Source organism: Corylus avellana, chromosome ca2 (assembly GCF_901000735.1).
Source record: "Corylus avellana chromosome ca2, CavTom2PMs-1.0".
In the NCBI taxonomy this organism is placed as follows: domain Eukaryota; kingdom Viridiplantae; phylum Streptophyta; class Magnoliopsida; order Fagales; family Betulaceae; genus Corylus; species Corylus avellana.
The window spans coordinates 45,815,055-45,828,487 of record NC_081542.1 but is presented as its reverse complement, the minus strand read 5'-3'; the positions used below and the strand labels follow the sequence as shown (position 1 = coordinate 45,828,487).

The following is a 13,433-nucleotide window of genomic DNA, read 5'->3' as shown; positions in this document are numbered from 1 at the left end:
TAATCATATGATTTAATGATCAAGTCATCATGTGATATAATCATATCAATTATAGTGATAATATATAAATTACTAAAATTATAATGATAATACATTAATACTTAAATTTTGTTTATAAGTAACACATTAGTCATTGTTTAATCCAATGTCAATTACTTAATTTGATATTATACGAATCATATCATCATTTTACATCAATAGTATGATTCACTTGAAGTCTTGAATAAAGTATTTGAATTGTCATTGAATCATATGATTAAATATTGATATTATACATTTATATTATTCATATGCATATGTAGACTTATATAGACTTATAACTTTATAACATACATTGGAAATAAGTCTATAGATATTTAATTGTTGTATTAGTATGAATTGGTATACTTATGAGTTATGTCATATTATATATGTATAATTTATTATTATATAATCAAATGATTTAATGATCAATTGATCATGTGATATAATCATATAAATTATAGTGATAATATATTAATACTCAAATTGTGATTTAATTATTTTTAAAAAAAAATTGTGATTTAATGATCAAGTGATTATATGATATAATCATATAAATTATAGTGATAATATATTAATACTCAAATTGTGATTTAATTATTTTTTAAAAAAAATTGTGATTTAATTATCAAATGATTATGTTATATGTATAAATATTTTTATAATTATAATTATAAAAATATATTATATAAAAAGGCGGTTAGCGGTTACGGTTAGTAGACCCAATAACCGCTAACTGCTAGCCATTAGGCGGTTATTGCGGTTAGGCGGTTAGCGGTTAATGCTGTTAAGCGGTTAGATGGTTAGACGGTTAGCGGTTAACGGTTAGCGGACGGTTTTTAACCACCCGCATTGACACCCCTAGATTTAATGCATTGTCAAGTAGAACATTGCTAGCCTTTAAGTCTCTATGAATAATTTTTAATCTTGAGTCTTGATGAAGATATAAGAGCCCTCGAGCAACCCCACAAATAATTTCGAAGCGTCTTCCCCAATCTATCAATGACCTTTTTGTTTCATCTGAATGAAGAGATAGGAACTTAGAATATATGCTTATGTTTGTAATGGGAGACCATTTTGCAAGAAGTTTATGTGAAAAGTAGACATACGAAAAATGAAAAAGTCTAGGCTTTTGTTTGGCAAGTACTCATAGATTAACATCCTCTCTTCTCGATGAACGCAATAACCTAAAATCCTCACAAGGTTCCTATGTTGGAGTTTAGCAATTATTGTAACTTCATTTTTGAATTCTTCTACTCCTAGTTCGGAATACTTTGAAAGTTTTTTTACTGCAATTTCCTTCTGATTATCTAACAGACCCTGAAATCAAAGTACAAATTTCATTTAATCATGATGCACTGTGATGTCCCACATTGCCTGGGTATGGAGATGAGGATGTGCTTAAATGTATACTACACCCTTAATGACAACAACGTGTTCTCCTAGCCTAGTGGTGGCTAGGGAGGAACAAAGCCATGAGGGATGCCAGGAGGTCGTGGGATCGACTCGTGGGATCGACTCCTGGTAAGCGCCAAAGAGGACAATATTGTTGTGGGAAGGGCTCTGCTATGCTGCTGCTATGTATCTCTGATCCCAAACAACGCGTTTTAAAGCCGTGATGGTCATGATCCCATCAGAACTCCGCAATTAAGCGTGCTTCTGCTGGAGTAGTACCAGGATGGGTGACCTCCTGGGAAGCCAAAAGCGGACAATATTGTGTGTCATTGGGGTGGGATGTTACATGCACAGAAACATCAAGGATAAAAATCTGGTGCATTAAAACCCGTGAATTGAAATTATGCAAATTTCGAAACTCTTTCAGGGAGAGTAGTACCTTATAAACTGAGCCAAAACCTCCTTCTCCAAGCTTGTTAGTGTCAGAGAAATTATCTATGGCTGCAACTATGATACTTAGATCAAAGAATGGTAAATCTAAACTTCTTGTACTCTCATCGAGCTCCCTTATACTACTTGGAGATTCTTGAAGGTATGTTGAACTTGACGTAAGACTAAACATATTTTTGCTTTCCCTGCTTCCTCTTCCTGTCATCAAACGCAGTTACAAATATTTCAGGAGGCAATGTTTTTGCAATTATGAATTCCAACACAAAAAGAAATACATTAAAAGAAAATAATGAAACAGAGGAACAGAACAAGCTGCAGAATTCTACCTTATAATTTTCCATTTTTATTATTGGTAGGATGAAATGAGTTGGGTTTATAGTTCTTCTGGTAATTGATTGATTATGACAGTAAAAACTCTGACTTTCTTTCTTGCCTCCTCAGTTACCAAACTAATTATTTTTTAATATCTGATTATTGGTTTACAACATAAAGTCACCTTGACAGCATTCATTAATTACCGGGCTTAGAAATAAAGAAATAAAAACTGGTTCAAATAAAATAGTGAAAATAGTTTACTTACCTCTTTTGTTCTTCATTACCAGCCAATATCCAATGGAGACCAAAAGAAGCAACATTACAGCCACAGAAACTATAAGAACTGCCAATATCTTCTTGCTCATAATAAGGCCTTTTTTCTTTGAATATTGAGCTAAAATGAAAAGAAAAGAAAAGAAACTATTAAAATATTATTAAATTATTACATTTTTTTTTATTGATTTAAGTTTTTTTAAGATAAATGATGATTTAACATGCTATCAAAGCAACTGTTTTGAGTACAAAAGAGTTTGAACTCACACATGAGGAGAGTGTTCAATATTAATTAAATACTTAAATTTATATATTTTTTTTATTCCTATAAATTTTTAGCATAAATGGTAATTTAAAATAAACATTATTTGTGTTGGCATCATAAATCGAAGAGGGTCATTGAACATAACCGGTAAATATTGATGAAAATTGCAAGAAAAAAGGGCGAGGAAGAAAGGAATATGGGTTTAAAGGAATGATTGGGATCTCCTATTATTTGGCTCTTCGAATTTTACATAAATTCAAACAGCCTAACAGATGAGATTGCGGGCCAAACTGTCCTGAACAAGTGAATCCCGCATCTTAAACTATTCGAAGCAGGTGAACTCCGCTGTCCCTCTTTCTTAAGCTATCAAAATTTCAATAAAATTGAGGAAATCTAATAGCATGATCCTCATCAAAAGGGGAATGCATGAAACTGTCTTCATTGTATTAAAGATCAGATGGAGCTTGTGTGACTTATAAGGACATAAAAAAATAAGAAATACATCAATACAAGTTTAGAAAATCTTACAAAAATCCACTTGTTGCTGATGGGTTAGAATTCAAGTCAGAAAAAAAAATATAAAATAGACATTCAGATAACATTTTCCAATTCAATTAGACAAAAAAAAAAAAAAAAAAAAAATCCAATTCAAAAAACAATGAGAAAGGAAAAGTTATAAAAATGGAAAATACCTAGCACAACTGTATCCCCACGTATATATAATTCTTGTCTTGTTTTGGAGTAGACTCTAGTGTCCACTAAGTCCCCGTGCCATGCCAAGCACCCAATCCCTCCCCTTGTCTCGTCTGCACTGGTGTAAGCCGTACAAGAACAATTCCTCAAGCACTCCTGCCTACACTCCTCCAAACTCAGATTCATGTCCGTATGTGCTATTGAAGTATCCGGTACCTTCACACGTGCCAACTTCACAAACCTTTCTCCACTGCCGCACGCAGATACTCCCCGCCTCCTCACACACCCGCCCGACCCGTCTCTCAAGTACCAATCACGGGTCGAATTGGGCTCAAACCCAGGTAAGCATGTGCACAGAAACTTGTCTGGATTATACAGGTCGCAGTAACTATTTGGACTGCACTCTTCGTCCATATTGCATGACTCTATCGGAGCAGACCAAAAACAAACCATCTAGCCTCGTGCCACGTGGACCGATCAACGATTCCTGATTCATTCAACACCATTCTAGTAAAAAAACTCTAGGGTCAGTTACACTATACACAATCGTGACCTCATCTTCATTATTCACGTAACTGACGTTGAAAATAAAATTATGATCCATTTTGGGTACACCGCTCCATCTTTGGCCGGTCCAAGGTCCGCCTTGCCACGGTGGAGTTTCGCCCTTGTTTAGGAACAATTGTGGGTACCCAATTGGGTCAATCTCGAATGAGCAGTTTTCGGTTCCCAAGATGTTAGGTATCGGCTCAACCCTGTCTGCCGGTCCAGCCCAAGTTTCATCAACTGAAGCAGAGTATTGGTGGGATAGTCGAAGCTCTGCCATGTAACCCTTTGGCTGTCTCGTAGAACCAAAACAAGATTCCTAGAATCTAAGAGCTGAGCCATAGAATTGTTTGTGGTTGAGATTGAAGCATTTGTAGACCAGATTGGGGTGCTTCGGTTTTGGCTGTTAAGGACACGGTTTCCATGGCCGTTGATGGAGAGGACTCCAGAGGTGTCATTGAGAGGGATGTCTCTATTTGCCACCCACACAACGGTTTGTTGAAGAACTTTGTAATACCATATTCTGACGTAGCGGCGGCCAGAGTTTCCCGGGCTGAAAAACCCAAGTGCGAAGATTTTTCCTCTCGAAACCAGAATGTCACCGTCTTTAACGGGCTGGTTCGGGGAAATGGTGTCAAGGGAAATGCAAAATCAGAAAACAAGTAGGGAGAAAAGCAACGATGTATTCAATAACTCTTTAGCCGGATTCATGGTGGTTTTTTCGATGAAGATTATAGGTTGGCCAACAAGATTGCTGTGTGTCGGTGGGATTGGGTTAAGATTAACGATCAAACTGAACTTGAATAGGGGTAATTAACAGAACTCGAAAGATTCAGGAGTACAAAAGTCTGGGAAGTAGGTGAGACATTTAATAAGTAAGGTGCACAATGGAGGAAATAGAAACCACCATGAGAATGGTTTTTCAAGAAGCTACTTCAATGGTTAAATGCATGATCATATGTTTAAGGATGGAGTAATGCCACGTCTTAGAGAGTGAGAAAGAGAAAGTGCGGAAGTGATAATGTGTGTAGCATTACTCTTGAGGTTAGTAATGCTTCAGTACATATCTTTCTGTCTTGTCAATTTTACATCATTTAAGACAATTTGGCATATTCTCGGGGGTAGCTCAATATGTTGTCCACGTTTCATGAAGAAGAAGTTGTTTTTAAAAAATTATGATTTTAAATATTAATTTAAAATTTTAAAGGCCAAAATGCAATTTTGTCAAACATTTAATTACATTTTCAAACAAACACATTTTTAAATCCCTATTTTTAAAATTGTAAACCCAATTGTACCATAAAAATAAGAGTGACTTAATAGCCTTTAGTACAAATTTCTTTACAAAATGGCATGATAGTTTATGTATCCTCAATCAATTCATCAATTTGTATAAAAATTATAGTAAAAGACGTGTACAATCTCAAATATTTTCCAAAACCAATCATATGCATGAGGGTTAAATAATATGTTTCATATATTCGATTACTTGTAAGATCCTTTAATTCAATAATCAATACCGCTTTAGCAAGAAACATGGTTTTCCTAATGTAGATTAGACATATAGGTCTTGGCTAATCATATGAGGTTGCAGAAAGCATTGAAATCTAGGTGGTGGTCCAAATCTCCTAAAAGAGGAAATGTGACAAATGTCAATGTGAGCGACGTGTGTAAATGAAACTAATTAAGAAGCCCTTAAGGGTAGTTTAGTCAGCTGAAAACCATATCTCATGAAGCGGATGCTATTAGTTTGAATATCTTTCTTGCTTTTCTTTATCTTGGCGGACATGTATAAAAAAAAAAAAAAAAAAAAACTAAGAAAAGGAAGTACTTTATTTTATTACGTACACTGGCATGTGATATGATCGTGGAAAAACCAGAAAGTTGCTTCTTAGTTGTCTAGAATTGATTAATTGGTGAGCTAGGAGGAGCTTTAGCCACAAATTGGAGCTGGATATTAATTTCTTAATTTGTATATGATTTGATGTATTGATGTATCAATTTCTTGCTGGAACAGAGTGTTTTCATGACTTATCTAATATTGGCCACATTAATTATTTGAACTACTCCCACCACTATCATAACGAAAGGTGATGGGGACTTCATATTAATGCAATTTGTTGTAACCAAAAAAATGTCTTTTTGATTCTTGTGGGATATCTTAAATTTTCTTTCAAGGAGATTTTGATTTTAAATTTAGTCATGGTTGATACTGTTGATCGCTACCTAGCCCTCACTAAAGATATCAACAGAGACACTTTACTGCTTAAGTCAATACAATGTTTTTTATATATATAACTACGGTAGTAAGGCAGAAAGTAATATCGAGCATACCTTTGGCCTAGGGTTTTTGGCTCTCTTAACACGACATTGGTCATTACAAGTAAGACAAATGTGCCCAACAAAGAAAGTATAGCGAGCGAGAGCTTCAATGGAAAGGAAAGACATCCTCACGAATCAACCATTAGGTAGATTGGCCAAAGCCAGAGCCATGGGCCAACGGCCCAATTCGATGCTCAAATCATGGGGCCATTAACTGATGGTTTGCTTAAGGGTTGTTTCACGGTAGAACACTCATCGGCTAGTGTGGAACTTGAGAGGTCACTCAATCTTCCCTATGGATCAAGGCTTGTGGGCTGAAGGTTAAAGGGGCCCGATGGCCCATTAGAAGGCACTTGGTCGCCTGCTAGAAAGTTGATGTATTACCCATCACCAGTTACTGATGCTATAAGTATGAGTTTCTTTGGACTTGATCATAGTGATTTAATTGTGCAATTCAATTTGGACTAATTTACATTAACAAACATAAAAAAAAAAAAAAATCCCATTTGCTAAAATGTGTTGTGGTGAGAACAAAAACTTGCAAATAACTAACTTTTCTATAAATCCTAACTTTTTTTAAGAATATAATTATGGGGAATAAGGGAAAAATTCTCTCAAGAATGTTTTATATTGAATAACACCGATTGGGAGGTCACACTATTCTTATTGGGAGGCCATTCCGTCTATAAAGCTGTGAGCAATCTGGTCTACATTTAGGGGTGAAACTCGAATATTAATAATTAGGTGGGCAAAACTAACGCAAAAACTTTTGAAGGGGTAAAAATAAAATTTTAGAGGATTTATTTGATAAGAACTTACAATTATTGAAGAGATTTTTAAAATTATGGGGTCAATAGCGTTGTAGTTCTCTCCTGGTCTACATCACCACTCAATTTCCATATACTTTAATTTTCTTCCTGAAAAAATACCCATATCCTTTCATGACGATGCATTTGTATCCTCATTTGTCCTGGGGATAAAACTATTTAAGTACATGGGATGGTATTAATGAGTGTGAATCATGTTTATTGTTTCTACATTTACTGAAAATAAAACTCATGGTGTCTGGAAATAAATTCTGAGCTTTTTAAGGAAACTGAATAGTTGACACGTTATCGACTGCCAATGTCGGTCATTAAACCAACAAAAGAAATAAAGTTGACCTGAAGGATAAAACTCATAAGCATCATGTTACTTAACATTCATCGTTTTACAGACCAACTTTTACACATGTAGATATCAAATAGTTGTACACAAGTTTAGCGACCTTCAGGCATGGTGGTGGTCAGCTCATTTAAGGAAGTAGGTGGTCCTTTAGAGCCTGAGGAATCTAGACCAGAATTAATGGTTTTGTAAGTTCTGTTGATAAATGCTGGCTTGTTAGGAGATGGAACAACTCCTTCATTTCCAAGCATGAAGACAATTTCAAGCATGGTTGGCCGATTTTTGGCTTGTTCTTGCATACATAAGAGCCCAATTTGAATGCATCTCAGAACTTCATGAGTGGGATATTCCTGACCCAATGATGGATCGACTACGTCCAAGGCTTTGCCATCCATCCATAGGTCCCATACCTGCAATAAATTTAAGAGTTTTTTTCTTTAGAGTAATTGCCACCTGGGGTAAAATTCAATCAAATTTAGGCTTTTGCTTACATATCTAATCAAATTTAGGGAAGGACTTCTGATGTGATAATAATTGTTTCTCTTGCCACTGATTATCTCTAGTGTCAAGACACCATAGCTAAAGAAATATGATTTTATAGAATAAAACCCTTCCATTGCATACTCTAGAGAGATGTATCCACTACAATTACACCAGAAAACAAAAAATGATGGTCGTCTAAGTTTTGTTTTTAGTAGCATTGTAGGTCCATGTGTGCGTGTGTGAGAGGGAGAGAGGCATACTATGTGCCAACAACTTTTCTTGTATTTGCTTCATCTTGATCATCACCAAACATTCTAGCCAACCCAAAATCTGAAATTTTTGGATTCATTGCCGCATCCAGTAGAACATTACTTGCTTTTAGGTCTCTGTGGATGATTTTTAGCCTTGAATCTTGGTGAAGATATAAGACTCCTCGAGCAATTCCAGAAATAATGTCAAATCGCTTTCTCCAATCTAACAATTTCCTTCTTATTTCGTCTGACCCAAAACATGAAATTAAGATTCCATCAATAATACATAGTGAAAACAATACTTACATGCCAAAAAAATATAAAATTTTACCCTCACATTTATATAATTGAAAATGAGTGATGATTGAAGAGAATGCATACCGAAGATGAAAAAGTCAAGACTTTTGTTTGGCAAGTATTCATAGATCAACATCTTCTCTCCTTTGTGAATGCAACAACCAAAAAGCCTCACAAGATTCCTATGTTGGAGTTTTGCTATCAGCTTAACTTCGTTCTTAAATTCTTCAATGCCCTGTTTTGAACTTTTTGAGAGTGTTTTCACCGCTATTTCCTATCCATTGGCTAGTTGACCCTGCAATTATAATGGGAACTTACATCAATTAATTAACATATATTATCTGTTTTTTTTTTTTTTTTTGAACATTATATATAGTATGCAAGTATGATGTAGCCATGAATGTAAACCACCATGTGAATTCCTCCATCAAATATTGCTCTAGGTGCATGTTAAAGTATTATTTAAATTCAGGTTGTGGCTCGTTCGAACCTAACTTTAGACGAGACTTCAACGGAGTACTTCTATAAAATCCTTGTTCAAACCTACCAAACACTTGTTCGAATCGGCTTCCAAACAAGTAACTCGTTCAAATGTAACTTCAAATGAGAAACACTCTCCAAAGTTTTAATCTTCTCTTTAGATCTCGTTTTGACCCAATAAACATCATTTGAATTAGCTTTTTAACGCCACCAAGCATGCTTACATCCCATGTTAGAAACTCGAGATATGATTTTTTTTTATAAGGCTGGTTTGAATGAAAACCACCCTACTTGAAATGATGATTCGACAAATTTCTTTGAAAAATGTCTGCTTTAATCGTGGTTCAAGCATTGAAATTTGTAGGTCTGAACGTCTGTAACAAGAAATCCTTCGTGGGTCTGAACAAAAAAATTGTCATAATTAAAACTTCAGGATTCATTGTCAACACACACACACACACGTGTATATATATATATATATATCCATCCTTCGTGGGTCTGAACAAGAAATCCTTTTTGTAAAAAATTCATTGTCATTGAGCATTTGTCTCTTTGGCTCAGTTTTCTTTGTTCCTCATTGGAGCTTCATCCCTCTTTGACTCTGTTTTCTTCTGGTTCTTCTCTTTGCTCTTTGAAATCGTCTCTGATCAATTTTGCTTTTTTATTCTCAAATTCAAAAGAGGGGAAAATCGTTTTTCTTACAAATTTTTTAGACGTTCAAGCACCCGTCGATCACTTTCTTCAAATGGGTGCTTGTCACGTTTCGTAGACATTACGAGGACGAGTTGAATAGAGGCATGCTACACAATTATCTTTCAACTATCGCTTTTTGCAAATCCAATAAATTAATAACTGGATTTGTGAACTTATTATGTGGGTCTCACACAAATTAAATAGTAAATTCATCAATTCACTATATGAAGATGATCGAAAGAATAAATTTTTATTATTTCTTAATTGAATATGAGAATTTTTTTTGCCCGACATAGCTCTTGCCACCTCAAGGTGTAAGCCTCAATCCCTTTGTAATTCTATGTGTACCCAAAAATATCTCATATATCTTACAAATCTAATGATTGATTTTTTATTTATTTATTTTTTTTTATATGTATGAAAAAATAAAAGAAGGATGGGATAGACGCTCTACCATTTCTCAACTTGTACTGAAATATGAATAGTAATATTGGTTAGTATTTACATTTAATGTGTATGTGCAAGAAACTAACCTTATAAACCGGGCCAAAACCACCTTGTCCAAGCCTTTTAGACGAGGAGAAATCGTCCGTGGCAGCAACTATGGTGCTCAGATCGAAATATTGCACATCTGGTTTTCTTCTAGTTTCATCAAGCTTCGCAGAATCTCGAAGAAAGGATTGTGAGCCATTTGTACCGTCATTAAACAATGCGACTTGTCTTCTGTTCCCTGTCCAATCATGCAAGCACATCGTTACAAATGATTGTTTTTGCAATTATGAATTCCAACACAAAAAGAAATACATTAAAAGAAAATAATGAAACAGAGGAACAGAACAAGCTACAGAATTCTACCTTATAATTTTCCATTTTATCATTGGTAGGATGAAATGAGTTGGGTTTATAGTTCTTCAGGTAATTGATTGATTATGGGAGTAAAAATTCTGACTTTCTTTCTTGCCTCCGCAGTTACCAAACTAATTATTTTTTAATATCTGATTATTAGTTTACAACATAAAGTCACCTTGATAGCATTCATTAATTACCAGGCTTAGAAATAAAGAAATAGATGAATAAAAAAAAGAAATAAAAACTAGTTCAAATAAAATAGTGAAAATTGTTTACTTACCTCTTTTGTTCTTCATTACCTGCCAATATCCAATGGAGACCAAAAGAAGCAACATTACAGCAACAGAAACTATAAGAACTGCCAATATCTTCTTGCTCCTAATAAGGCCTTTTTTCTTTGAATATTGAGCTAAAATGAAAAGAAAAGAAAAGAAAGAAACTGTTAAAATATTATTAAATTTTCATCTTTTTTATCGGTTTAAGTTTTGTTGGGTTAAATTCACTTTACCTCCTGAAGTTTTAGGAGTTTTTCAATTCGAACTCCAATGTTTAAAAATTGGCAATGTACCCCCCTAATGTTTTAAAAATTTTCAATTCAAACCATACGTTACTAATTTTTGTCTAATTGGACAAATTTTTTTTAAAAAAAAGCATTGAGGGTAATTACGTAATTTTATAGATTTCTGTCCAATTTGACGGAAATTAATAACGGAATGTCTGAATTGAAAATTTTTGAAACATTAGGGGGATACATTGCCAATTTTTAAACATTGGAGTTCGAATTGAAAAATTTCTGAAACTCCAGGGGGGGTAAAGTGAATTTAACCCAACTTTTTAAGATAAATTGTGATTTAACATGCTATCAAAGCAATTGTTTTCAGTACAAGAGAGTTTGAACTCACACATGAGGAGTGTGTCGAATATTAATTAAATACTTAATTTTACATTTTTTTTATTCCTATAAACTTTTAGCATAAATGGTAATTTAACTTAAACATTATTTGTATTGACATCACAAATCAAAGAGGGTAATTGAACACAACAAGTAAATATTGATGAAAATTGCAAGAAAAAAGGGAGAGGAAGAAAGGAATATGGGTTTAAGAGAATGATTGGCATCTCCTATTATTAGGCTCTTCAAATTTTACATAAATTCAGACAGCCTAACATATGAGATTGCAGGCCAAACTATCCAGAACAAGTGAATCCGGCATCTTAAATTGTTCAGAGTAGGTGAACTCTACAGTCCCGCTTTCTTAAGTTATTCGAATTTCAATAAAATTGAGGAAATCTAATAACATGATCCTCATCCTAAGGGGAATGCATGAAACTGTCTTCATTATATCAAGATCAAATGGGGCATGTGTGACATATAAGGACAGAAAAAAAAAAAAAAAAAGGAATACATCAATACAAGTTTATAAAATCTTACAAAAATCCACTTGTTGATGATGGGCTAGAATTCAAGTAAGATAAAATATATAATAGACATTCAGATAACATTTTCCAATTCAAAAAATAGTGATAAAGAAAGAGTTATAAAAATGGAAAATTACCTAGCACAATAGCATCCACACGTATATATAATTCTTGTCCCGCATTGGAGTAGCCTCTAGTGTCCACCAAATCCCCGTGCCATGCCAAGCACCCAATCCCTCCCCTTGTCTTGTCTGCACTGGTGTAAGCCGTACAAGAACAATTCCTCAAGCACTCCTACCTACACTCCTCCAAACTCAGACTCATGTCCGCACATGCTATTGAAGTATCCGGTACCTTCACACGTGTCAACTTCACAAACCCTTCTTCACTGCGGCACACGGATACTCCCTACCTCCTCACACTCCCGCCCGACCCGTCTCTCAAGTACCAATCACGGGTCGAATTGGGTTCAAACCCAGGTAAGCATGTCCATTGGAACTTGTCTGGATTGTATGGGTCGCAGTAACTATTTGGACCGCACTCTTTGTACATATTGCACGACTCTTTCAGAGCAGACCGTAACACGAACCATCTAGCCTCGAGCCACGTGTACCGATCAACGATTCCTCATTCATTCAACACCATTCTAGTAAAAACTCTAGGGTCAGTTACATTATTCATAATCGTGACCTCATCTTGATTATTCACGTAAATGCCTTTGAGAAAAAAAATTTGATTTATTTCAGGTACACCGCTAAATCTTTGGCCGGTCCATGGTCCGCAATTGGGCCAATCTCCAATTTTCTGACTTGAATTCTAACCCATCAGCAACAAGTGGATTTTTGTAAGATTTTCTAAACTTGTATTGATGTATTCCTTATTTTTTTATGCCATTATAAGTCACACATGCCCCATCTGATCTTTGCTACAATGAAGACAGTTTCATGCATTCCCCTTAGGATGAGGATCATGCTATTAGATTTCCTCAATTTTATTGAAATTTTGATAGGTTAAGAAAGAGGGACAGCGGAGTTCACCTGCTTCGAATAGTTTAAGATGCGGGATTCACTTGTTCAAGATAGTTTGGCCCGCAATCTCCTCTGTTAGGCTGTTTGAATTTATGTAAAATTCGAAGAGCCTAATAATAGGAGATGCCAATCATTCCCTTAAACCCATATTCCTTTCTTCCTCTCCTTTTTTTCTTGCAATTTTCATCAATATGTACCGGTTATGTTCAATTACCCTCTTCGATTTATGATGCCAATACAAATAATGTTTATGTTAAATTACCATTTATTCTAAAAATTTATAGGAATAAAAAAAAAAGTAAATTTAAGTATTTAATTAATATTGAACACTCTCCTCACGTGTGAGTTCAAACTCTTTTGTACTCAAAACAGTTGCTTTAATAGCATGTTAAATTATCATTTATCTTTAAAAACTTAAATCAATAAAAAAAATGTAATAATTTAATAATATTTTAACAGTTTCTTTCTTTTCTTTTCTTTTCTTTTCAT

At 34.6% G+C, this 13,433-nt stretch overlaps 1 protein-coding gene and 1 pseudogene across 2 annotated transcripts; both read right to left on the bottom strand.

Moving 5' to 3' along the window:
• Positions 1-906: 906 nt before the first annotated feature.
• On the bottom strand, positions 907-4,926 carry LOC132171844 (G-type lectin S-receptor-like serine/threonine-protein kinase At1g11410). Of its 2 annotated transcripts, XM_059583251.1 has the most exons (5): positions 3,412-4,926; positions 2,447-2,575; positions 1,856-2,064; positions 1,131-1,711; positions 907-1,041 (listed from the first exon to the last, which is right to left on the bottom strand). In XM_059583251.1, the coding sequence occupies exons 1-4, from the start codon at positions 3,863-3,865 to the stop codon at positions 1,655-1,657; spliced, it is 849 nt and encodes a 282-aa protein (XP_059439234.1). In that variant the 5' UTR covers positions 3,866-4,926; the 3' UTR covers positions 907-1,041; positions 1,131-1,654. The 2 variants fall into 2 exon arrangements, with proteins under 2 accessions (XP_059439234.1, XP_059439235.1); XM_059583252.1 differs by lacking the exon at positions 2,447-2,575.
• A 2,613-nt stretch (positions 4,927-7,539) lies between these two features.
• LOC132169988 (G-type lectin S-receptor-like serine/threonine-protein kinase At1g11410) lies at positions 7,540-10,400 on the bottom strand (annotated as a pseudogene).
• Between the last annotated feature and the right edge of the window lie 3,033 nt (positions 10,401-13,433).

Excerpts from the sequence above, each read along its gene's own strand:
- LOC132171844 (XM_059583251.1), bottom strand. The coding sequence starts at position 3,865 with ATGGTTTGTTTTTGGTCTGCTCCGATAGAGTCATGCAATATGGACGAA. Across the intron at positions 2,576-3,411 it reads TGGGGATACAGTTGTGCTAG|CTCAATATTCAAAGAAAAAA; the intron begins GTATTTTCCATT and ends TTTTCATTTTAG. Across the intron at positions 2,065-2,446 it reads GGTAATGAAGAACAAAAGAG|GAAGAGGAAGCAGGGAAAGC; the intron begins GTAAGTAAACTA and ends GTTTGATGACAG.